Source organism: Xiphophorus maculatus, chromosome 6, assembly GCF_002775205.1.
Source record: "Xiphophorus maculatus strain JP 163 A chromosome 6, X_maculatus-5.0-male, whole genome shotgun sequence".
Classification (NCBI taxonomy): domain Eukaryota; kingdom Metazoa; phylum Chordata; class Actinopteri; order Cyprinodontiformes; family Poeciliidae; genus Xiphophorus; species Xiphophorus maculatus.
Window position 1 is genome coordinate 27,451,081 of NC_036448.1, and position 27,692 is coordinate 27,478,772.

At 36.6% G+C, this 27,692-nt stretch overlaps 1 protein-coding gene across 7 annotated transcripts in view; it reads right to left on the minus strand.

Moving 5' to 3' along the window:
* Window positions 1-27,692, minus strand: part of dip2c (disco interacting protein 2 homolog C) — a 162,300-nt gene that overhangs the window by 106,211 nt on the left and 28,397 nt on the right. For 2 of the 7 annotated variants that reach the window (XM_023334749.1, XM_023334746.1), the window contains exon 1: window positions 4,052-4,255. The exons of 1 other annotated variant lie outside the window; for it this stretch is intronic. In XM_023334749.1, the coding sequence (XP_023190517.1) occupies window positions 4,052-4,172 (121 nt within the window). In that variant the 5' untranslated portion in view covers window positions 4,173-4,255. Of the gene's footprint in view, window positions 1-4,051; window positions 4,257-6,198; window positions 6,315-27,692 lie in introns of those variants that run through there. 4 more of the 7 variants (XM_023334750.1, XM_023334748.1, XM_023334753.1 and 1 more) reach the window with 3 other exon arrangements.

Sequence of the window (27,692 nt, forward strand, 5' to 3'; positions counted from 1 at the left end):
GCAAAAAATTTAAAAATTTTTATTCTGTTTTTAAGGGGTGGGGAAGTAATAGCATTTTTAGCAATTAAAAAATGTATTGAAATACAGTCAATACATTGAATATCTGTTTTAATAAACACTTGAGTCTTCAAGAACCAAAAACTCATCTGGTCCTGTTCAACATTTAATAAATGTTAATAAATAGATTAAAAATAAGAAAACAACCAGAAAGGTTCCAGTCGACTTCAAACTATCAACTCAGTAAAAGCAGATTCACTTTGTGAACAGTTCATCTGCAGCCTAAAAGTATAGATCCACCCAAACCATCATCCAGTATGTGAACTGGTGCAGAACTGGCCACCGTGGGAAAGTAAAGGAAGTTCTACCTGATTTTTACGAGTTATTAGACAACTTGGATCAGTTTTTGTCAGCTTGTAAAACATGTCTGAGCATATCCTCTCTACAGAAGGCAAAAACTGTACTCAAGAGTAAACTATTTCAACATATTTTTACTCAAGCAAGAGTAAAAAAGTATTTGGTAAAAAGTCTACTCAAGTGCTGAGTAACTGATCAAATTATCAATCATTTAATATTTACATGACTTAAACATAATCAAATGGAACAAAAGTGGGTAGAAAATCCAGAAATTTTACTCAAGAGTAGAAATATTTCATATTAAAATCACTCAAGTAAAAGCAAAAAGTACAGAGTAGCAAGAATACTCCTAAAACTACATTTTCTAAAAAGTAAATGTAATTGGTTACTACCCAGCTCTGGCAGCAGATAAGTCACTTTGACTTTCAATATTTTACCAAGTCAGTTGTTCAGTTTTTATAGGGAAACAAGTCTGTGCAGGAAGTTTAATCGAAGCGTAATCTGTGGAGGTACTCTCCTAGAGTTTGTGCTTTATTGCTCCAAACCTAATTTCCCCTGCAGTTAAACAATAATGTGGATTGAATTGTTCTGAACGCGACAGAAGAAAGGCGCAGTGAAGAGGATTCATGCGATTGTCTCTTTGAGCACATATGAAACTGGACCTGGACGGATTTGACCTCCTCTGACACCCAGCGAATCAGCATTCAGCGCCAGTCCATCGCTTTATGGCAGGAGTCAGAGGAGAGGAAATGTAGGCGAAAGGTAAACCAGGAGGGGCGAAAGCTGAACAACACCGTCTACATCGAGCTGCTGTAATCTCCGTATTACGTTACATCTATCCATTACAGTTCAACAAACCCCTTCTGTTCTGCAACATGGGAACAGATGTTATTGTCTGCAAAGCTTATACTTCACTCTGCACAGCTTAAGATTTAAAACCAATGGCAGAAAATAGGAAAAACTGCAAACAGAACAACAACAACAACAGATGTTTATAGAACAAAAGCAGTATCAAGAAGCCTTTAGATCATCCATGTTTTAAAAGTATGGTGGAATAAATGCAGCTAAAAAATCCTGAATAGATCTGACTGCATTCAGACCTGTTCTGTTTAAGATGCTTCAATCAGACTCCAGTCCGTTTGTCTGTAAAGTCTTGTTCCTTTGGGGAGGTGTGAATATGGAATCTAACTAAAAAAGAAAACTCTGGTCTGCCTACAATCCTCGATGAACTCTAGTGCGGTTCGAATGTTCATGCGAACGCCAAGCGGACTGGAGACGGCTCCAAAAGCAGGAAGTGGACTACAAAGCAGAGCATTCTGCGTAAATGCTACCAAAACAAACGAGTTAGTCTATCGCTGGCGGGAGAAATAGTTCATAGTGTTTAGCCAAAGACAAAAGAGAAATCGTCCAACCGCTAAAACTTGTTCTTTCTTGTTTACATTTGGTAAAGAAGAAAGTTGAAGTCAGTGTCTTCTTCAGAGGTACTTGTGTCATTTTCTGTAATAGTTCTTGGTGCAGCGCCCCCATAGGCGAGGAGAGGAACCGTTTTTTCAATTAGTTTGGTTGGTTTGACAGTGCAGTGTGAAAGAGAACTACAGCAGCTGAAAAAGTAACAAATGCTGCAACTTTTGTTAGACAGACAGACATGTTGTGATTATGTTGTCTTTGGTTGGATGAACAACATCCTGCCTAAAGTCAGTAGGTTGTTTCATTAGACTGATTTTTATTGTATTTGGATCAGATTGGATTGTGTATAATTTAACTTGTTTTTCCTATAAAATATCTTTAGGTGACATTTGGAGAGAACTGAAATGAACTGGACTTCAATTGCACCAATTTATTCCAATTTGTGCTAAATCTTGTGCCCCTCAGCTCAACATATTGGCTGAAAATCATGTTTTGTTGTAGCTTTACTCTTTATTTAGTGACAGAATGATTCTATAATCAATTTTTTTAATCAACTACTGACAGCTCAGGTAAAGACATGTTGTTCCTTGTTGAGGGAGCAACATGTTCTCTCTCAGAGCTGATTGCACCTCGTCACACCAGACATGATTAGCACTAGAGCTCTGAGGCCAATCGAGATAACAATGATTCCTTGAAAAAGCAGAAGCAGCTTCACAGGCGTCACAGTGTCTGTTCAGCCCTCACAACTGGTGCACGCTTTCTCTCTTCTGTACAGAAAAATGAAGAATACTCTGACAAAATTACAACTTCTTTAAGGGGAGACATAAGAATAATTTCAGTATAACTAAGTGTCTAATATTGCCAAGCTAATGCTAACCATAGCAACAACATGAACTGTTTTGCTACACTGATGACGCAGCGTTTTGCTTACTACAGCAAAACACTGGCAGACATCCCTGTTATCCAAAGTAATGAAAAGAAGTGAAAGAAACTCAATTTTTGTTTAATAGTCCTGGGACTGTGAACTTTATTTTGAAGGTTTCAGTTTTATTTTTGCAAAATTTCAGGGTTTGCTGGAGCAAACAGCAAAACAATTAGCCAAATTCTAGTTTTTGGGGTGAATGTTAACATTTCTTCAAATATTTGACATGCATTTTAAACTAATACAGCACAGACCAAACGTTTGGACACACCTTCTAATTCAATGAGTTTCCTTTATTTTCATGACTATTGACATTGTAGAATCACACTGAAGGCATCAAAACTATGAATAACACATGTGGAAATATGCACTAAACAAAAAAGTGTAAAACAACTGAAAATACCCGTTATATTCTAGTTTCTTCAATGTAGCAACCTTTTGCTGTGATTACTGCTTTGCACACAATCTGCATTTTCTTGATGAGCTTCAAGAGGTCGTCACCTGAAATGGTTTTCACTTCATAGGTCAACCTGCCCTGTCAGGTTAATAAGTGGGATTTCTTGCCTTATAAATAGTCATGAAAATAAAGAAAACCCATTGAATTAGAAAGGTGTGTCCAAACCTTTGGTCTGTACTGTATATCTTTCTGCATTTTTATATTTCCACATTCAAACCATTTCACTATATACACTACTATTGCAATTTGACATCTGTTTGGTATTTTCCAATTATTTTTCATTCTCTAATGAGATTTTTTTTAATACTAAATAGAAAGGCTTCTGCTGACACAACAGCTTATAGATTTTGACCTTTTCTTCTCTAAAAGATCTTAAAATCTTGTTTACAGTCAATGTTAATGATTCAACAATGTTTCTACATACATTTGAAACTAAATATACTTTTGCATTTTTATGTTTCTATATTAAAATCATTTTACACTACCATTGCAGTTTGACATCTGTTTGGGATTTTTTCCCAATTATTTTCAATTCCCTGCTCTTAAAATCACATTAAAATCGATTACATCACTCAAAAACATTTTCTGCAAAAGTTTTATTGTTGCTGCAACAAGCAGATTAGTGGACAGTTTAATCCAAATGCCCAAAGATTTGAAGGTTATTTCAGGCAGGGTTTTTCCTTCTTTCATTGCTACATTAAAATAGATCAAAATCAAAGCCCATAATGTCAACAGCAGCAAAAACAAAATGGAAATATGTTCATAAAGATGTCAGTTTAAAGCACAAACTAAGTAAAAGTTATGAAATTTTTAGTAAACATCCTCAGTTTTGTTGTAATTTTCACCAACTGAGGTTACATTTAATTAGTTTAAGCAAAGGAGAAGTTTTTTCAGGACGTTTTGAGTCCTACCTTCTTCATCATGCTGTATTTCTATAGATCTGCAGGACGAAGACGACCTCAGCTGCCCCTGGTCTGCTGGCGCTGCAGCATCAGAGCTGCCTCCTCCCTGCCGACCAGCCGCTCTTTTCATCTCCCCGAATCTTTCATGCTGCCTAAAACAACAACAACAACGCGCTCTGGAACAAAACGCGCTGACAGATCCTTCCCCTCGTCCTGCTGGGAGACGCTGGTTCATCTCTCTGCCGCGCACTTCCCTGTCCGTCTACCTTTCTGCTGCCGTCTCTTTCATCCTCTATTTGATCTCCTGAGTATTCCCGTTTCTCCGTCTCTCCTCAGTACCTCATAAAAAACAAGCAGGAGCCTCCATGTCATGATGATGACATTCTCTTATCGCTTATCTTTAATAATTTACCTGTTTTAAAGTCAAAATAGCTAAAATATCACTAACAAGATGCTTTTGTTTAGTCTTTACAGGGGTAAATCTAAGGGGTGGGTTTGGGGTGCCCGCAGCCCTTTCAAATATGGATGCTAAATTTCCCGTCAAAAGTAATTTAAGTTTATTTCAAATCAACTTTTATGAGCTTTACATCATGTGGTAATATTATTCCCTCATCAAAAACATACAATAGTGTTGGCTTGATTCTTTCAAGTATGTTTAAGAAATCACTTAATCGCCATGGCAACCATTCAGCTGTGTAAAACGCTTGGTTGGACCTAGCCCTGCCTTCAAGACGCAGCTCCATTCAGCTCCTTCAGACTAGCCAGAAGCAATTAGCAAAGACCTGGTGGAACTGCGCATCTTTTGAGCTCATCATAGGAGCCATTTCTCAGAGGAAATCTGGTGAAAATGTTGCTAACGAGTTAATAGAGCAGCCATGTTATGATGACTTCCTGACTTCTTGAAGGTGGAGCTTCAGAAAGAGACAGAAACTCTGACTGGTTCTTTCCAGTCAGCATTGTGAGAAAGCAGAGGAGCTTTATTTTTTCCCAGATTATCTGTGTCACACCACACAGTCACAAAATGGTGACAAATATGTAAGAAAATATATTTTTTTATAAACGTTATATACTGTAGCTTTAAAAAGTGAAGTATTTCCAATAAAATCCCACAAATCCTTTTAATTAAAAACAAAAAACAAACACATATTGGAGTTTTCTCCTAACAATAATCCAACGTGACACAAGATGTGGCGCGTTGAGCCGTGACTCCTGCAGAGGAAGTCCACTCTTTTGACATCAGGTGTCGGCTGAAATAACTCAGTCCGGACCGCACACGCGCACACGACCTTTAAGGGTTCTTATCGCTGCTGTCGGTTAGTGAATGTGTGAAAGAGAGAGGGGAGAGTAGCTGGGTGTGTGTGTGTGTGTTTTTCCCTCCATTCGGCCACATGGTGTCTAAATAACACACATTATAACTGCAACCATGTCCTCTAATTACATACTTCACCACTGCAACACCTGCAGCACGCTGATAAAGCACACTAACTTAGGAGCTAAAAACTCACCATGTGACTCATTATTTTTACAAGAATACAGCAAATACCAGACCTGGAACGACAACAAATTTGGCTGGAGGACAAGATGTTCCAAAAGTTAATGCAATAAAACGATAATATTGCTGTTTTGAGGCAATTTTCAAGTAACATAATGCAAGAACACATTCTCAAAAATCAAAAAACTTTAAATCCTGATGAACATTTACCACTGGAACTGGAAGACATTTTAAATATTCAAAATAAATAAACCCCAAAAGAACAAATAGAATTAATTATGAAGTCTCCTTGTCCTTCAAAAACAGGCTAGTTGATCAAACTGAAGCCTTTTGTCATCAGGGTTTTGGTAGAAAGAGGAAAACGATAAATTATTGATTTATCATACGATTGATTTGTTGTTTTTGGCGACAGGCCTACTAAATACATTTAAAAAAATGTAATCTTTCAATCATGCAGAAACAAATTAGTTAAGTTGACAGATGATTTTTAAAAAAAACTTTAACCTACTGCAAATCTTCAAATACTGCATCAAATACACAAGTTTTTGCTACAACAAACAACCAAAGGCTGATTTTAATTAGTTTCATAAGTCATGAACATATTTTGGATGACTTAAAGTTAATACCCTGCAGACAAAAAGGTGTAAAAAGTCAATCTATTTACCTCGTTAAGGGCGTCTGTCAGCTCGCCGGCTCTCCCTGACTGACCTCCAGACAGTCTGAAGGGCTGATGTCTCTCGCCTGAAGCAGTCAGACGCAGACCGACTGTGTCGCAATGAAAATGCTCCCGAGAAACAACTGCTTAGCCTCCATAATTCAGGGGAATGAATTAGAGCTGCTACATTATTTAACCGCGGCACAGTTTGCAGTGGCCGGTCTCTCCCCACACCCTGCTGATCCAAATCTGTCACTTCGCTTCGCGCTGCACTCAGGTTGACAGGGCCCTGCTGGCCACGTGCACAACAGCTGGCACGTTCACGCACGCACCTAATGCAAGGAATGTGAGCTGGCAGTAATATTTCTTTCACTGTATAAAGTGAGCAAGACCAAAACAATCCATTATGCACCAACCCAAAACGCCAGGAGGGTCCATATGTTAACCTGCGCTAACATGGCCGACGCTCAGGTCAGCCATAAAACTTTGACCGCTGACAAGTGAATGGAGCCCAACGGGATAAATATTAAAGCACCGGAACAATTTACGATTCAACCAAACTGATCCAAAAACATAACGTCTTACCAAGTAGCTTTGATCTAGTTTCTAGCACAAATATCTTAGAATACTTGGAATAAGACAAAATTAAAGTGTTTTCCAATTAAAGATCAAATGGAAGCTAAAATGGAAATAAAACCTAATTTTTACTTATGGCGCTTCAGCAGATATTTATAACTCCGGGTGCCGAACAAAATATATTTGTTTTAAAGGGAAAATACAAAAGTATTTTTGTTATTTCCAGAAATAGACAAACTCCAATAGCTAAATCCCAATGAAGTCACAATTCCCCAGGAGGAAAAAGACTGAACTTTTCTTGCAGAAACAAACATTTTTAATTGAAAAGCATTTAAGAGTGTGTAATAATGAAGGTTTCTAACATTTTCAGTCAGATTTTTTTTAATCTGCAGCTTTTAAATGCTTTTATTTCATAAATTAACTATGTTATCTTCTATGCATCCTTAAAAATGTACAATTTTACTTTTTTTTCAATAAAAAACAATGTTTTCTAATTTATTACTGAATCCATATTAGAGATAAAACAGTTTTTTGGTGTTTACTTTGTTCATGTCCTTTTTACAATCCTTTCTTATTAAAAATGTCTCCAGCTGGATTTCATTTCTCCTCTAAACTTTTGTTTATATTTTCAAAAATATTTTTCTCTCCTGTTGCACTTTTTATTGCATACTTCTCATGTTTTTCCCCATTTCTCTTCCTCTGCTCTTCATCCTGTGTTTACTGCGTGTTAGTGGCCATTTAAGGGCAGCTTGCTGTGATAAATCTTGATAAATCATGCAAGCCAATAGAGATTAAACTGCACAAGATTTAAGGTAAAGTTGTTATTTTCTACCAACCGGTTTAGCAAAATTGTCCAGCAAAGAAATTCAAATCAATTAAATCTTTGATTTTTATCGTGAATACAGTCAAAAAAAAAAACCAGAATGTAGAGGCTATTTGTTTTACAAATTTACATAAAGCATGTCGATGAAAACATTGTTTATCTCTAATAAGACTCATAAAACCAATAAGCCTCATTCGTCAAACTCCTTGACAGTTGGAGGAATTGTGGATTTGGGGGCATAATCATAAATATTCAAAATTATTGTAAGATGAATCTGAACGGAGGAAACACATGGTTTCCTGTGGATCAGGTGACAGGCGGCCGGTGTTGTTTCGAGGAAGCCATGAATAATGTACAGTTTCAGCCACAAGCATATGTCTCCAGTATGAATATGCACACAGGATTTGTGCAAAATGAGGAGCCTGGGGGGAATATTTCCTCATATGTATACCAACATAGGGTGCTCCAGCTGCTGCCGCTACATCTCAAATCTAATGTATGCAGGGATTAATCCTCGTAGATCTGATTTTAGAAGGATTTAAATGTTCAAAAATTCAGTCATTTGACAGAAGTCGCAATAATTGTCACAATAATTTGTACTTGTAAGTTGAAGTACTTCATAAAACTACTTTGATGATAAATGAGAAATTTTGTGGACCAAAGAATCATCCTTTTTTTTAAATTTATTTATTTATTTTATTTATTTCGAACAGACTTTAAAACAATCAAAAAGAAAATAAAATAAAATGGAATGAAACAAACTTAAGAAATAAAATATGAAACAAATTATTATGCCCATGTGACATGCAAAATTTTCTGTTCGAAAAGGAGCAGGTAGAAGATACATCTTATAATGTCCTGCCCCTTTCCTACTTGTCAATGTATTTACAATGAACTGTCATAACATCAAAAAGAAATTTTTTTCCATTTTTTCATCATGTATAACTATACAAAATTATTTTAAGTACTATTTATATCATCAATTACATTATAGCCTATTGGATATTAAACATCTTATACAGCATATTTTGAAATGAGCTCTGCTTTAATCAACTTTTTAAATTGGTTTACATTTGTAATTTGTTTTAACTCATCATTCAATCCATTCCAGACATTTACTCCACACACAGATAAACAAAAACTCTTCCTGGTTGTTCTAATACGTTGTTTTTTAAAATATCCTTCACCTCTTAGATAATAACCACCCTCTCTGTCAGCAAACATTTCCTGTATACTGTGTGGAAGTTTTTGATGTCTGACCTTAAACATGAATTGTGTAGTTTTAAATGTTACCAGGTCCCAGAATTTCAGTATATTTGATTTAATAAATAACTGGTTTGTGTGTTCCCAGAATCCCACTTTATGTAATATTCGGATGGATTGTTTTTGTAAGAGGTATAATGGCTGTAAATTTGTTTTGTATGTATTCCCCCAGACTTCCACACAATATGTCAGATGTGGTGCAATGAGTGTATTATATAGAATAAACAAAGATTTATAGTCTAGTACGAAGTTAATTCTTCTTATAACAGCAACACTCTTGGCTATTTTAGATTTTACTTGTCCGATGTGTGTTTTCCAGCTGAATTTATTATCTAATGTGACACCCAAGAATTTTATTTCATGTACTTCTTCTAAATTAACACTGTCAATTGATATTTTAATTGGATTATTTTCCTGTTTTTTATTGTTTCCGAATATCATAAATTTGGTTTTATCTAAATTTACAAATAATTTATTGTTTTTGAGCCAATGCTGTAATTTTTCTATTTCTGTGTTGATCACTTTAGAGAGTTGTTGAATGTTTTCTCCGGTACAGAAGATACTTGTATCATCTGCAAATATAATGTATTTTATAAGATTTGATATTTTGACTATGTCATTTATATACAAAATGAACAATTTGGGTCCCAAAACTGATCCCTGCGGAACTCCACAAGTTATGTTGAGTACGTCTGATTTCTGACCATCTAATTCTACAAATTGTTTCCTTGATTGTTTATAGCACAATCAAGTAACTATGTTACGTTCAGTAGTTAAACTAACGTATCAAATATGACTGTAATTTAATGCCTTGAAATTGAGCTTCTGTTTCTTTAAAAATTAATTTTTTTCTCAAGCTCCGCCTTCAGGAAGTCATCACAACATGTCTTCTTTAACAATGTTTTTATGAGTTCCACCAGGTGCTAATTGCTGCTGGCTAGTCTGAAGGAGCTGCACCTCGAAGGCGGGGTTATGTCCGCCAAGGCGTTTTGCACAGCTGAATGGTTGCCTTGGAGAATAAAGGGATTCTCAAACATGCATGAAAGAATCAAGGCAGCACTCCAGGTATGTTCAGGGAATAACATCATATGATGCTGAAGAACTCACAAAGTCTATCTTACATGATGCTGTTCCTTTAAACTGCAGGGATTTAAAATATTACAATTTTACAAGATTATGTGTAAGAATAAACACTGAAAAGTCACATTATCCATTTTCTAGATGGGATATTGACTGTTCTAGAGTAAGAGTTCAAGGTTTTTCCATTCCGTCTGGTTCTCTTCCTATTTTATTCCATGATTAGCTGACTCCGGCACAAAGATAACAACAACACCATCAATGCAGCTCAACGGAAAGCTGAAAACACAAAGACCGGTGGTAATTAAGTCTAGTGTCTCGAGGCTGCGCTCACCTGCTGCTTCACTAAGCACTGCTGACTCCCTCCCTTAGGCTGACCAATACTTCATTACGGCTTAAGTGAAAAAGAATCAATAGCACCGAGCAGAGCAAGTCAGGTCTCCGTCCAACTTCTCCGTCAGCCATCAATCAGAGGCGGAGAGCGGGTCGGACGGAAGATCCGGAGGGAAAAAGCTGAGCAGCGCAGCAGAGAAAGCAGGTGCTGCAGAGTGCTGATAGGAGCGATGCGCGGCTTTTTCTGATGACATTAACAAAAGCGGAGTTGCACTGCAGGGTGAGAAGAGGTGATGCAGAGAGCTAAAAGAGCCTCCATCTTTTCACTTAAATCTCTAACGGGGATCAAAACATGTAAAAATCACTGTTTTAAATATTGCACTAAATTTTTACCATTATTCCAAATTGGAAAAAATGTTTCAAAAAATCTATAGAAACCCAAATTCAAGATGGCCGACATGATCATATTCTGTCTGGTAGTGTAATCTGGAATAAAACGGCCTATCAACCTCTTAGATAAAAATATAAAAATCTAAACATTGCAACATTCTGGGAACATTTCAAACATAAAAAAAACACTCCAGCACTTCTATGGGCATCAAGTGGAAAATATGAAGATGAAAAAGCAAATTCACACCACTAACGCTAATATTTGCTTCCCATCTTGCACATGAGACCAGACAAAAGTCAATCTCCTGCAGATTAGCCCAAAACATGGCTGAAATTGCTTGGCATCTTTGAGTCAACAGGCATGAAAGCAACCAAAAGGCCAAACACCTGGTTCTCCTACTGTTTTGTTTAGGTAGAAGAATGAGCAAAGAGCTGGGGAATTTGAATTCCCTTATGAGGAAAACTGGGTCACCAGAGACTGCTTCAGGATCAGCAAGAGAAATGATGTGCAACGAAAGGAAAGAAAGAAGGAAATAATACAAAAAATAAACATTTTCAATCTTTTTAAAGCAAATGTTTCTGGTAGATTGTTGAAGCAACACAATGATTTGTTTTATGTCTGAAATATGGGTTTCTAAAGACATAAAACAGATGCCACAGAAGTTATTTCTCCTTGAGAAAAGCAATTAACTAACAGAATATAAAACCTAAGTGGAAGTCTTCATAACCAAATATTAAATGATTACTCAAGAGTTTAAAGCCTCACATCAGAAAATTTAAACATTAAAAATGGATTAGATCCGCAGAGCTGTAAAACTCATCATAAAATCCTTTTTTATCTTAAGCAAAGAGTTTTAATAAGATGTATGACACTGCATATTATGAGTTTATTAGTATAGCACATTGAGCAACAAGGCCACTCAAAGGGCTTTAAATGAAAAACATAAAATTAAACAAAAATAACAGATAATGGAAAGTTGTAATCCAGACCAGAAACAATAAATGTTCCAGTTATTAATCAAAGACAGCTCTACCATGTTGGGTTTTTAGAGGAACTCGGTGTTTCATCTGTTTTGCAGTTTCCTGGAAGTTTGTTCCAGATTTGTGGTAAATAGAAGCTGAATGCTGCTTCTCCAGAAGACCTGAGAGGTCTGGAAAGTCAGTTCGACAACAGCAGCAGATCTCTGATTTATTTTGGTTCAGAGTTTTAAGAACTAAAAGTTTTTTTAAAGTCTTTTCTCTGAGTGGAAGGACTTTAGAACGGGGTGATGTGCTCCATCTTCCTGGTTTTAGTGATAAAAGGCCGACTTTTTCACCGTCTTTGTGTGACTCTGAAGGTTCAGGTCTGAGTCCATCACTGCAACCAGATTTTGGGCCGGATCGAAATCAATCAATCAGTCAATCAACCATTTATTTGTAAAGCACATTCCAGAAAGAAGGAAATTCTGAGTTGCCAGTTGAGAAACCAGTCAAGTGCCATCATCAAAATTATCAATACAAATCAAATATGTTGGTCAATGTTCCTGTGATTATGGTTCAGAAGGAGCTCTAAAAAGGACAGGAGGATAGAAGGCTGACTTTGTAACTGTCCTTGTGCGTTTGTGAAGGTTCATGTCAGAATCCATAACCAGAACCAGATTTCAGGCCTGATTGCTAGTTTCTACCTGTAATAACCGACTCTAGATCGTTCCCCTTTTGGTCTAAACATAATAATTTCAGTTTTGTTTCTGTTCAGCTAGAGAAAATTATGGTACCTCCACATGTTGGTTTGTGCTTCACAGCAAAAACATAAAATCTAGTATTTTGGGTCTAGTTTCATGTGCAAATATGTTAGCACACTAGAAATAAGACAAAAATAACTTAAAGTTCCTATATCAAGCTCAGCAATATATAGGAGCTTGTTTTAAGCCAATAATTCCTCAATATTAACAAAAAAGTACTAGTTCCACTGGCAGAGTATTTCACTTATAAGAAGGAAAAAAGTCTTGAAATAATCTGCCAATGTAACTAGCCTTTTTTCATCAGCATTAAGTACTTATTGACTTAAAACAAGCCACTATGTCTGGCTAAAAATTTACCTGTAAGTCAGTTTTATCTAAGTGTACTAAGATATCAGCATTAGAAACTACACCAAAAATACTTGGTAAGATTGTGTGTTTTTGCAGTGTTGGATGGTTTCAGAGCTTATATTATAACGTAGAGCTAATCTTATTATTTGTTATAATCAGAGTTAGTGGGAGCCTGTAGATATTCAATAAGAGAGGAATCTTGTTCATTTGCCATGACTTTATTTGCATAAATAAATAAGGAAATGTGATTTTACTGACAAAAAGCCAAAAGAAGTGACTAAAAAATCATATTTTCATTTTGGAGTTGATAAAGAGGTAAATCCATCCAAACTAAAAATAAATAATCTAATTTTCTTCCAGCAGCGATGTGAAGAAAACGCCACCTGACACCCCCAGTTGCTGAACTAATTCCCTGAAGAGACACTAACTCCTCTCAGGTGTTTCTGTCGCATCTAAACCGTGTTAATCCAGATTAACGCCAGGTCAGGGATTTTCTCCACGGAGGTCCTTCACACCCTCTAAGATCCTGTTAATGTAATACCTTCAAGCTCACTGCTTTTTGCTGAAACAGTCTACAGACTGTTTAACGGTGACTCAGCAGTCTCGCTGATGAAACCTTTGATAACTATTTTTACACAGAGCTTCACGATGTAACACCTGGCTCTTATCTGAGAACAGATTTTACTGGAACAGCTTCAAACCAAACAGGGACACGTATGAACAGACAGATCCGGCTGGTTTTATACACATTCAGCAGCAGCTAAATGATTCATTGATCCAAAACACATTGCAGCTTTTAAACCTCATAACATCGTTTAGCATGGAGTCCTAAACAATGTCAAAATTTCACAGTAAAACTTGGGTCCTTTAGCTTGACATAAGAGCAAAGAGAATGGGGGATCAAACTTTTTAAAATTACAGTTTTCCCATGTTTATCGTTTATTTGTAAATATCAGAATTTCAAGTTAAATATTTAATTAGTAAGATAAATATTTAGTTGGCTAAATATTTTTGCTTGCTAGTTAAAAATGTAGCTTGATAAATATTTGGTTAACAAGATAAATATTTAGCTAGCTAATTAAATGTTTAGCTAGCTATATTTAGCTAGCAAGCCAACTATATTTTAGTTTGTAGACTAAATATTTAGCTAGCAATTTTAAAATAGATTAGTTTGTAGAGCATTTAGTTTGCTTACTGAATGTTTAGTTTGGAGTTAAGTTTTAATTAGTTCTCTTATGGCAGGTTGAATAACCCAAATTATTTCTCTAAATTATTTTACTGTAATTTTCCAATAGGCAATCCATAGTTTAGATGCAAAAGTCAGTCAACATTATAAAGTAGAATATTCAGTTTTTGGCTGAAGGAAAAAGTTAAATTAATTGAGATTCTCTTTTTCTTTTTGTGTCAAACTTAACTGTTTCATAGACAGGCCGATTTATTTTGATATCAGACAAAGACAGCCAGAGGATGTACAGAAAGCAGTTCTCAAATTATGTTTTCTATAACTAAAGAGAAATCAACCTGGTCCTATATGAAAACATACCAAAAGGTTCTGCTCAACCGCCAAGATTACGAGCGGGAACGCCGTACCAATCACTCTCACCAGAGTTCATTTCAAACTCAAGTTTACTTTGTTTAAACAAATTTAAAAATCTGCTTATTTTCGGTTTCAGTAAAGAAAAATGAGCCAATATGAAAGAACCAGCTGACGCTTCCAGCTGCATTGCTATGTTGGTTCAGGGTCAGTTTGAGCCGTTACGTCAGCTTCTTGCTGTTACACAACTGGGGCAGAGACTCTTAAAGGCAGGATATAAAAACCATGTGAGTCCAGAAATGGCTGTTCTGTAATGGAAAAAGAACCAGAACTCTTGGTACATTAGTCCAAAGATAGCCCTGCAGCGCTGCGTCGCAATCCGGGTGGAAAGACAGGAACAAACACTTCAGATTGTTCTGATTATGTAATTAATTCACAAGAAGAAGAGAAATAGAAACTACCAACTTGGTGTGTCCAAACAAATCGATCCTGATTAATAACGTTTAATTCACAGCTCCATCTGGGAGTTAAAGAGTTAATTATAATGCAGTGAAATCCATCCAAACTCAACAAAGTGCAGAAAGGCAGAATACTTCTGGAGGTTTACAAGATAACAAAGACAAAGTCTGTCAGATTTATAACACCGGTGCAAAAGAGTCTCCAGATTTCATCTTTGTTTGTGATTAAAGGAGGAAAACTTCCCATGTCTTTGATTCCTGAAGCCGTTCAGAGAACAGAAACTTGGCTCTGACGAGTCGCTGAGTCACTGCGGCGTCTCCAGAACCCTGCGGCTCCAAAACGAGTCAGTCCAAGGAAAACATCAGCAGCTCCGTCCCATGAACCCGCAGCGTGGCAGCCGACGAGCGGCTCTGACGCCGCAGATTATTCCGTGGACAGGCGGTGAGAGCAGCTGGACGGTTAAACCAGTCTGTCAGCTCTAAACAGGTTGGTCACGCTGTCAATATGACGGCGGAGGAGGATGAAATCAGTTTTATTATTTTCCAAATTACCAGTTTTTCCATTTCAACCATATTTACCATCCCAAAAAATGTAATTATGGAGACTGAAAGCAATTCAACAGATCAATCCCCAAAGAGTTCTACATTTCTGCTTTTGACTGGCAAATTTCTCAATAAAATATAAGTTAAAACTGATTAATATATTTTCATTTCCCAAAAATGAAACCCGTTTTATACCTTGAACATTTTAACATGGGTCTACAAAACATGTTTTGCACAAAATCATTCTTACATAATCACCTTTTAGTCTACTTCATTCAGAATGAGCTGTTTTAGGGCCTCTGTGACTTTAATCCTCACAAGTGAAACTGGCTGCAAAACAAATGTGCAATTATACCACCTTACATTTTTTGAAAAGCAGAAGTGGAGCCTCATGCACAATCAACAAGGAATGCAGGTTTGTGGACGGCAAGTCAACAACAACGCCTTTTGCTGATTTAAAACCAGCTGACCAAACATGCTGGAACTCAGCTGGGGTTGCTAGGTAACGGGTGGAACTCTGATGGGGTTGCTAGGTAACAAGCAGTGCTGCTAAAATTTGACCCACCAATCAGCAGGTTTCAGGTTCCAGACAACAAAAAACACCTACTTGTTGACAAAAACAGGTAACCTACAGCTAACTTATTTCAAGTCCACTTTGATATATAAACTTGGAATTAGACAAAAACACTTGGTAATATTCTGTGTGGTTTTTTTATGTAAATATGACAATGAACAGGAAATAAAATATGCATGGTCAGTATGAGGAACTGCTGTGAAGTCATCGACACAATAAGTAATGAGTCTGTTGCAACAGAAAAAAGGATTAGCTGCACTGGCAGACTTATAACAACATTTTCCAATGTTAAAAGTGAAAAAATATAGTGGAATTAGTGCCTTTTATCAATATTAAGGAATTATTGACTTGAAAGAAGCTCCTGCATCTCGCTGAAAATTTTGATGCAAGTTAGTTTTGTCCTATTTCAAGAGTACCTAGGTATTTGCTAAAGAAACAAGACAAATATACTTGGTGAAATGTAAAGTTTCTGCAGCACAAAACCACAAAATATAACAATAATAAGAAAAAAAATAATTTAAGTTAAATTTGAGAGGAACAGCATCTCGCATTTCTCCATTTTCAACTCAGACAGTTTAAATGTTTTGTAAATTAGAAAACGTTAACATCTAAAGCAAAATAAAAAAATCTCATTGAACGATCTTAATGTATTAAAAAATATTGACTCACTAACAGAAGCTGAAACATATTTAGATTCAGCTGTGAAGCTTTCTGTAAAGGCCAGGGTTGAGGTTGAACTGACATTGTCACCCTGACGCTTCTATAAATAACAGCATTTAGCTTGTGTGTGTTTTCTTACAGACACAAGAGCTGCAGTAACCTCAACAAAAACACAATCGTTCTCTAAAAGTGGGCAAAACATAAAACCTCCAAATGTGACATTTTGAATTTTAGGAGACTTTTTTTCCCAGACTAAATGTGTCTCTCATGGGAAACTGCAATGTCAGTACAGCGGCGATGTGATCCGAATCACCTCTGCACTCATACTGCAAAGTCAGGCAGGGGAGAGAAACCCGGGTAGACCTGAGGGGACGGGATGGGAGGAAAGGACGGAGGAGAAAAGAAGGAGAGAGAGGCAGGATAGAGAGAAACCACGACCGACACAACAGAGGTGGAGAAGCAAAGGAAGACGATGTGTAAGTTACTGAATTGGACGTGTCTTGATTATAAGCAATAAATCAATCAGATCATAAATTAAAAGAAATTCAATAATTTACATTTGCATGGTTTATTGTTTTTCTCTTTCTACCAAAATCAGGATGATAAAACTCTTCAGTCTGCTTTGGTCTCAACTAATCTGTTTTAGGACAATTTAGTTTCCACAGACTTCATAATTCATTTTATTTGTCTTTTTTGTTTTGCTTATTTATTTGAGGTATTTAAAATGTCTTTCTGTTCTTAAATATTCATTTGAATTTAAAGTTTATTGATCTTTGAGTATGTGGCCCACCAGGTCAAGTGTTGCATTTTTATTTATTACAAACAGGTTTATAATACACCATAAGTGTAAAAATAATTACTTGTAAATCTGTACACTTGAAATAAGACAAAACTAAGAGATTTGCACTAATTAAACCAAAAATATTTGGTAAGATTTTGTGTTTTTGCAGTGTACAAGCAAGTTTTCTGGAGGAAATCCTGAAAATGGAAAGAAAACATGATGCTAGACTAAAAAAAAACAGGTTCTTAACTATCTTGTCTTATGAATGACTCTGTAGAGCTTGAAATTTAACAAATGTCCAAACCAATCAAGTGGGTATCAATCAGGGATTTTTGTGGCGATAAATCAATGCCTCCTGTACGTTTCTCTTTTTAACTCCATCCATCCTCATCTCTCCGTTGGGCTAAAAGCTTCACTCTGCTGAGGAAAATAATCATTACAGCTCAGTAACAGCAGCAGGTCTCCTCATGCCAATACGTCACATCTGATTATCCCGCGCAGCCTTAAAGATGGCAACCATCCAGCCTCTCCACCTCACAGAGGCACGGTGACATTTCCAGGAAACAGGCCTGAAGGAGGGAAGAAATGGGGAGCTGGAAGAGTGCCGGAGGAGGTTAATCACCAGCTCATTAGCTAATAATGAAGATAATTATGCAAGTGTGAAGAGGAGGCAAAAACAGCTGTACTGGTGTGGCAGGAACATTAATGTGTTGAAAGTTTGTAATTTATAGTCACAAACAGCAAAAAAAAAAAAAAGCCAAAAACAGAACAGCAGGTTTGTCTGGGAATAAAGTGAGTAAGGTTGGAGTCTATCCCAGCAGGATGAGAAAATGTGCAAACCAACACAGTCACAAGAGAACAGCCACCATCCACACACACATGCCCACACACACACACACACACACACGCCCCGCACACCCACACACACTTTCACATCACAAGGCAGTTTAGACCAGCCAGTCAGGCTAACATCCATGTTTATAGGTAGTTCACTATGAAATCCATCTTCCAAATTCTGTCTCATTTTTTTCCAAATTCCTCTTTTCTCCATCCATCAAGTTATGGTGTGGTTCTCTTTCTCTCTCCGAGTCAAACCAATTATACCTTTTGAAAAATCTGTTCCCCTCCTCGCCTGTGGGGGCGCTGCACCAAAAACCACTGAAGGAAACAACACAAAACCCTCTGAAGAAGACACTGTGCACAACATCTTTCTTCACAAATTGTAAACAAAAATGAAAAGTCGGTTGTAGGATTTTGAGCAATTTCTCCCGCTAGCGCTAGGCTAACATATTTGTTTTGGTTGTATTTACCCAGAATGGCTTGCGCTTTAGTCCACTTCCTGATTTTGGAGTGGTTTCCAGTTTGCTTGTATTCGAACTGCAACAGAGTTCACTTCAACAGTTCGGTTATGCATCGACACATGGCAACCATCCATGTGGACTAGAAAGTCCAGTCCTAGAACTGGACTTTCTAGGCAAACGGACTGGAGTTTTTACTAAACCATCCTGGCGCCTCCAGTCACCAGTGGGCACAGACAAGTTTTTCTTTTGATTCATAAACTCCCTGGGCCTAAACATTGAACTAAGCTTTGAGATTTTGTGGAGGTGTTGGAGGATTTCTCTGTTTCAGAAGAATATTTTATTCAGCTGAGCCGAGGCCCACCTAACCAGGTAACAACGGGCATGAGAGCTGCAGCAGACAAAAAGACTACAGAAACTCCTGTATAGCTTATTCTGCTGGCCATCATCACAAAACTGTGAAATTCTGTGTTTTACTGTGTATTTAATTTTGCTTGTGAAATTGTGTCTGTGTTTTCTGCATCATGGAAATCATAGGGCCCCATACAGGCTGCAGTCCCGCAGAAAACCCACCAACTCCGCCTGTATGCTACTGCAGTGAGGCTGCAGCACTGTCGGGTTGCTGTTTGAATTCACACTTTGTACTGCAGCTGAACGTTTCCACCAAACAAATCAAGTGTCACTTGCTTGAAAACATAAAACTCTTGAAAACACATCTAGAAAGATGCCTGAGTATTATTCATCTTTTAGCTCTCCGCAGCTGATTGGTCTAATTGCCCTGTTAAGCAGGTCAACAATGTTATTGACCTTTTGATGGATAGCAGAAGCTCTTGACCTTTTTCAAGTGATTCTGCCAATCTGACTAAAGACGCTGCTTTGGGTCTGTGTTACGGCAAAATGCAGTGATGCTCTTTAGTTTCATTGTCAATGTTTGATCAGTTTATTTATATAAAGATGTGGTTCTCAATTATTTCCGCCATGCTACCCCTAGATTTTGTTTTAAGTCTTAAAACAATTTCTAAGTTTAGTTTATTAATGCAAATAATTTCCTTGATGCACATTTTTTAGAGTAAAAACATTAAAAATGTTTTTAAACTCTAAACACCGATAATTTCACCACCTTTTCAGAAAGGTAAATAACTTATTTGTTATGCAAAATTTTAACATTTCTTACATTTTAGCTTATAGATGAAAATGGCATAACATTTTGCATTTACTATAAAACTAAGTTTTGTACGCTTCATTGTATTATGTAGCCGTTTTCTGCTGGCTACCTGCCGCAAGGCTAAGTTTTTATGATTTTAAAAGTTTGAATTTTAAAATTGGTGCAGTATTCTCACAAAATAAGCCCTCACAGAGGGATCATACAAGTCCTGGTACATGTGAACTTACTTACCGCACCGTCTGAGTCGTCAGTTTTGAGTGAAATGTAGAAGCATACACGTTCTGGAAAGTACGCTGGAAATTTTATGAAAATAATATGCAACTTCCTAGAAAGTAACATAAGCTTAATGAGCCTGAGACTTCTGGAAACTAACTTTTAAACTCTTTGGTTGCGTAGCAATGACTTGCTGAGTAACTGGTGCAGCAGCAGTTTACGGTTTCGCCACTGAGTCTCATCCTTAAAAATAAAAAACAGGAACGGTCATGTCAACAGTATGACAGTATTTTAGATATTTCAAACAAAAAACTAATTGATAGTTATTGATATCAACTGATATAAAACGCTTGTATTGTGATACATTTTACAACCATATCAGAAAGTAAATCTGTAAGTTCGGAAAAGTATAATTTTGTGAAGGTAAGTTCAATAAAACCTGAATAACCTGCAGGTTCTGCGTTAGTATTGGAAATGTTAATTTTCCCCATCTTAAAAAGAAAAGAGCTAGAAAAAAAAAGAATGAATAGTTTGGATAAGAAATGAACTGTTTAAATTATGTGGGTTTTTTTTTACATTTGCATGAATGTTCTTTAAATCCTCCCTTTTATTGCACCACTCTCAGACATACACAAACCCTTTCCATAGGAGAAGAGCGTTACAGGCAGTGAGGGAGCTTTTAAAAATGCATTAGCATTTAACTCCAGAACATGGAAAAGATTAAGACAAACATCCTGAAACAAAGCTCTACTGCCGAGGATAAGCCTGCCGTTCATCCAGCCGTGATTTGAAAATCACCTCTAAATGCTAAATTAAATCAGAGACTAACAAACCGAATTATGGAGCTCCAGCTAAACTCAATCAGAGGAGACCGTGTGTGAGAAGAACAATCAGGCGTTGTCTGCTTTTTTATTGATCCAATTTGAATGATTTACCAGCTGGTAATACACGTCAAATCTGCATTTATTGAGTTTATACAGAGTTCAATCCTTCCCCGCGCCAGCTCCAAGTTATTTTGGACCGGACCTTCACATGAAAGCCTAAAATATTTATGAATCACAAGCCGACGACGCTTCCGAACCCATCGGAGTCGATGTTTCATGTCATCTCCTCCTGAATACTTCATCGCAGTGAAAGCTGAAGGTAAAACAACACTCCCAGAGAAACATGTCGCAATTAAGTTCAACATCAGCAATAATTTACAGCCTGATGGTGCATCAATTATAAAAGCCAACAACTTCCTTCCAAAATCCAGAGGAAATGTATTCTGGCAGCTTTCTCTGAAAACAAAGCAACAAGTGCAGAGTGTGTTCAGACGTGTCAAAGGTGAAATAAAGACCACAATCTGACTCTGGTGACTTTTTCGACCCAAAGAGTCCCAAAAACACAGAAGAAGAATGTAGATGTCAATCAGCAGGATGTGTAGTTAGGATTAAGACAAAAAATAATTTCATAATTATAATTTTCAGCCATTGTTTAGCCAGATTCACCACGGCTGGCTTCCTCCGGTGCAGAATTATGACTCATGTCTCACGTAAACAACGTAAAAGTTAAATAAAATGTTTCAGATGCTTTAAAAACAAGTGGCTCAAATCCGATTGTTCTTTAAATGACACTTATAAATCAATAACATATAACGACATAAACCACTAACATATTGGAATAGACATGAGCAATATCAATAGATAATACATCTGATAGAATATTCAACATACAAAATATTTACTGAACTCCAATCCAGAACCAAACAGCATTCTGGGAGACGCAGGCAGAATAAATAGTATAGATGCTCAAGTTCTCACAGCTAGCTAAGCAAAGGACTGACTAACTCACTCATTCTTTAGTTACCTAGTAACCAACTCAGTCTTTAATTACCTAGCAACAACTTGTTGAGTAACTGGCACAGCAACAGTTTAAGGTTTCTGCACCATCCCTCATAACTGCTTAAAAATGAAAAACAGCAGCATGGATAAAACAGGAAATGTTATGCCATCATTTTGGCAGGATTTCACATATTTAATCCAAAAAACTAATCAATTATTGTTGATGGACTGATATGAAATGTTTGTTTTTAGCCATGTTGTCCAGCACGTAAAATATAAAAAAAACATAAAAAAAAAAAAAAAGATCGCAAATTATGTTTTTCCAGGTTAGTTTTGTCAACATATTATGTCAACAAATCCTACTAAGAGAGAACAGAGCTGGACATCCTTGGATTAAAATATCTCAGATTTAAAAACAGGCATGTTATTTTGAATTTCTTACCACCGAAACGTGTGACATAACCACTTCCATCTTTGTATGAACATCTAAATCCGACTTTACCAAAAACAAACAGCAGAACTACAACATGTCATTGAAATAGAAACCAAAATGTAAATGTAAATATAGCTTGGGGGTCAGGAGGAGCAGCAGAGACGTGGTTAAATAATACCTAACAGGTGGTCTCACCACCAGACGACTTATTCCTGAAGAGCAATGGCTCTGTTAAAGTAAACTCAACGGAGCGTGGGAAACAAGAGCAGCACATTTAGTTTTTACCTATTTTTACCAAAGACGTTATATTTATATTTTCCATATGTCTGCATGTGTTTCCGTCATGTTTCCCACAAAGAAAACTAAAGGAAAGTAGACATTACATACGTCTCTGAATCAGCTCAGTTTTTAACTACAACTTAAAAAATGCAGATTCCCTTAAAGTTCATATTTATGACTACAAATATTTTACTTTTTATTTGTTTGTTGCAGCTATGCTCATGTCATTTCAGCAGAAATCTATTTTAAAGCTTTCCGTTTTTGTAAAAATGAAGTTTGTGAATTTAGAATTGGTTAAAACGATTTTTTAATTTCTTAATTTTACATAATTTCTTGCATTCTTGTTTAACCAAACAGTGTTTTTAACCATAATTAAACATTTAGTACAGTTAATTTATTTTAAAAAGCCTTTTTATACAATCATTTTATTGATTGCAGTATTTTCTTACTGTTTGTGTCCCAACAGCAGATAATAAATCAAAATAAAACCTGAAATATGTCCTAATAAATGTGTGTTGCAGCTGATCAAACCTTTTATAAAGGTTTGATCAGCTGCAACACACATTAGAGAAGACAACAAAGCTGAGCTTCAGGCGGGATAATAAACGCCCCATGAGACAAATATTTGGGTTAGATACCTGCTTTTATTCAATAACCCATGGGAATAGAAACACATAATAGTTTGTTTCACATGGTTTTAATAAGGACACCAATGAATAAAGACATGAAACACTGGATCTATTATCCACAAAAAGCAGCACAGCGCTCCAGTTACATTAATGAACTCAGCTGTGAGTGTTTTCCTGTTTGAAGCAGGAAGTGTGTGTTTCTGGTGGTGTGTGTGTTCATTGTGACCTTCAGGCGCAGCTGAGGGTCTGACTGCCAACGCTGCTGCTCATATGACTGGAATGCCAACCACAGCAGAGAGTGAGTGTGTGTGCGTGTGTGCGTGTGTGTGCGTGTGTGTGTGTGTGTTAGCATTTCTCACTTCATAAGGCCCATTTTCCCAACAAATCCTACGTTGTGAGGACCCACAGTTCCTTATGGGGCCCAAATCTCAGGAAGACATTGGAAGAAGTGTTGTTTTTGGGTTGGATTTGGGAGTGAGATGTGAACTGAGTTTATGCTAAGGTTAAAGGTCAGGCTGTAGAATCCAATGAAAAATTAGTTTAAGTCGTCCCTGTGTTTCAACAGGCGATGCAAATTTAGAGATTTTGACCATAAAAATGTTCTAACATCTATCCAGAAAACAAATTTCACCAGCTCAAATTTAAAACTTTTTAAGACTTCTCAAAAACCATTATGGGTGGAATTTAAGACCTGTATCTCAACAGAAATACAGCAAATTTATTGCCAGCCAACTGGCAATAAATTTGAACTTACCAATGATAGACACAAAAAACCTTGCTAGTAACCAGGCTATCAAGGGTATAGCTAGCTAGCAAGGCTTTTGTTAGCAGCTCGTTACCGATAGCCTGAAACGTTTTGAGTCACAGAAACTTTTAATTAAAGTTAAACAAGACAAAATTTAAGAGCAATGATTGACATATTAATCATAGGTCATATGTTAAATTAATTTAAGACATTTTAAGGTTGTATTATAGATATATTAATTTAAGGCTTTTCAAGGATGCTCGGACAGCCTGGAACAGCCAAATTGACATTCTAGTCATATTGTTGGTCCTGATTTTACTGCCTGCCTGCACATAAGAAATGAAAGTAAAAACATTGGGGAAATATTGAAGGTTCATTCATCTTTCTGCTTGGTTAAATCAATCACAGTCTGTTTGCTGCTTAATTTTGAATAAAATCTGCCACCTGATCACTAAACAACACAGAATCTCAGCTGTGTGTGTGGCTATCTATATTTTGGTGTGTTAGGTAGTCATAGATACCAACTAAAGCTCAACACAAAGGAAGCTGTATTCTCCAGCAACTGTTGCCCGCCTTGTGATCTCATACGCCGCCGTTTAGCTAATTTAGCCGCAAGAACAGAAAGACTCACAACAAGGCATCTGTTTTATTTCTCTGGGACTTTCATAGAGACTCCATGACCCAGCAGCTTCAGCCCACAACAGACGGTGAGCTAACGTGCTTCTGGCTGCTGTTGTGGAAACCTAGCTAGCGTCAGTAGAGCTGATTTAGGAACAAACCGGCTGTCAAGTGTTTGTGTTGGGAATAGTTGGCAAACAAGAAACCACTAAAGTATAACACTACTTATTTAGAGTGACTGGTCTTTATATAAAAAGATGCAACCCAAAAATAAACAGCAATGTTTAAATTTTTCTCCCATTTTCCTTCTTTTTCTGGAGTCTGTATGCACACTGTAGTTTGGTTTGGAGAAACTTTTTGATTACGTTTAGGAAACGATTTAAAGCTTCCTTCCTGGAACAGGTTAGGATAGGTCAACAACAAAACACTTCATACAGCGGGAAAACCAGCTCAAAAATCCTGGAACTTTGCTGCTTGGGTTGCTAGGTAACAGGCCAGGCTCAACTGAGGTTGCTAGGTAACAACGCATTGTTACTTAACAACCAGCAGGTTTATGGAATGGCTCATTTTCCAGACACCCAAGCCAATAAAACCATTTTTTATTCATTGGAAACTGACATTTAATTCAGCTTCTGGGGAACATAACACAAATCTCAGACGCCGTGTTTGTTTTCTTTGAATCAAGCTTCTTTTGTCGTCTTAATCACTTTTTGTTTGTTGAAATAAAGAGCCTTCTTTGTTTTTTTTCTCCATGTTAATGGGGTAAAAATGTTTTTCTAAATAGAGTGCTTACATCCATCTTTGGATTTTACAGTTATGGTTTGATTAGTGTGAACCGTGAAACTATTTAGAAAAACAAAGCACAGAAACATTTTTTTAAGTAGCTCATTTAAAACAAAAACCTTGGTTTTAGCACATTTTTAGACTGTGAACTTTCAAGATAATCTATAATAGATTAAATGTCTGATGTAAAAATGCAAAGTTTTTACATTTTATTAAAGCTCTGTTCTTGAATGAACAATTTTATCAATTATGATAGTGAAACTACTTGGTTTAGTTTTAAAAATTCCTTTAAGTTTGGCTTAGATGTTAGAAATTATTTTCTCTCCTGCATAAACTATCGTCTTACTTTTTAGGAGTGACTGTAATATTTATCTTCACGTCATGCAGAAAACTCAATTGGACGTCAAAGAGAATTATTTCTGCTTTCTCCAACCTGACTGTGGTCAGCTGTGATTTCTATATTTTTATTCATAACCGCCGTAGCGTTCTGTTCGAATTGGTGATGATGGAATTAAACCGCACCAGAGAAGACAATTACACCACAAAACAAACAAACGGCAGAGATCACTCACTGAAAGGTTGACGTTTTGTTTCTCCAAAGCTGCTGAAAGGGCGTCCATGTCGGCGCCTGAAATATCACTCTCAGGGGCCGGGCAGGGATGCAGCGAGATAACGCAGAAATAAAAGAGGAAGCTGAAAATAGACGACGACTGCTCGGATTTTACTGGGAAAACCAGCAGGGATGAACAGAGACAAAGAATTACCAAAGGTGCTATGCAAATAATCTTACTATAAACGGTACGACCGATTAAAACAGGGCTTTTAAAAATTTTCATTAACTTGTGAAGTCCACATGCATTTTGTGCTGCGTACTTGCTGCTCATTATTTGATTTGCATGTTTTCAGTTTTGGAGAAACACAAACCCAAAGGACCAATTGGATGCATTATCTTCTATCATTTCTATACCAGTATTGAATCTCATCATTTGGACAGATTTTTACCCAAAGCTGGTGACCAAGGTCAGAAAGGTCAGGAAGAGTTGAGAAAAGAAAAGGATAGTTAGGAAGATGAGGAATTATCATAATCAACATTGTAATTCAACAATAAAGGCCAATATAGTAGGGCTGTGCCAAGAAAAGATTAATGTCCTAATTTACTATGATTCAGGATTGATATAAGATGTCTCAAATCAAGTTTAAAAGTTTAAAAGATGAAAAAAATTATTGTCTGTCGACCTCCATTTTGGACGACGCCATTTGTGGCCATGGAAATTATTTCAACCCTGCAAGTCAAGAATGGTAAACAAACAGAAAACAATTGAAAATATTTGAAAATTGTGTGTTTTTTTAATAAGTCAACAATCTGAAGCCCTTTTTATGTTTTGGATCTTTAATAATATAGAGATTTTATAAGAAAATTGTTTATTGCAAACTGGAGTAGATCATCGGGATCCTGTCCTGAAACTATGAACGATCATTTTGAATTTAATCGTTTCTCAGAGAAGGTCCAGTTTTCTTTACACCAAAACTGATTCAAGTTCTTATAAATTGACAATGAAGTTAAATAAATCCACAAACTTCAGTTCAAAACATTTCACAAACTGCTGCATCACTTCTCTGTTTTTGAGTTTTTCTGTTGCTCCCATAATTCCACGTGGGCATGCAATAAAACACAAACACACAAACAAAGGAGCCTTTTTTTCCCCACTGCCTGTTGGAAAAAAAACGGCACACACACACACACAGATGTTGGCTTCGCCTCAAGCTGGGCATCTGTCACTGGTCATCAGAAAGACAGAGAGCATTCCTTCTCCAGCTACACACCCACTGAACCGGACAAAAATACACCAAACCAGCAGTTTTTCAGCTGGATTCATGCTTGGCCTCAGTGCTGCACAGAAACAAACAGGAAAACATATGCAACAGGAGATAAAGGAAAAAAAATTAAAGAACAAGAGCACTTTTGAGAGGGAATTATAAAGAAACACAGAAGGAAACTGTAATTTTTGGATCCCTGAAGAGAAAAATTTCCAATAAATCTCAATGATTTCCACTCTTTTAAAATGACTAAAATTTAGGAATAAATGCCCCAATCCCATTATGTATTCTTCTACTGTTATCCTCAATAAACTGGGCTTGTTTGACAATAGACTTTACTGGATAAAGTTATTGCGATGAACAATAATGATGTTTTGAGACCATTTTCAAGTACTAATGCAAGAACACATTCTCAAAGACCAATAAACTTTAAAACATGGTGAATATTTAACAATGGAGCTGGGAGACATTTTAAATATGCAAAATAAACAAACAAACAGAAACAAGTAAAATTAAAGATGGAGTCTCTGGAAATAAAATTGTCCTTCTAAAAAACACCAGAGTGAAAACTTTTGTTATCCAGTTTACCTGGAATTATTGACTCAAAACAAGATCATA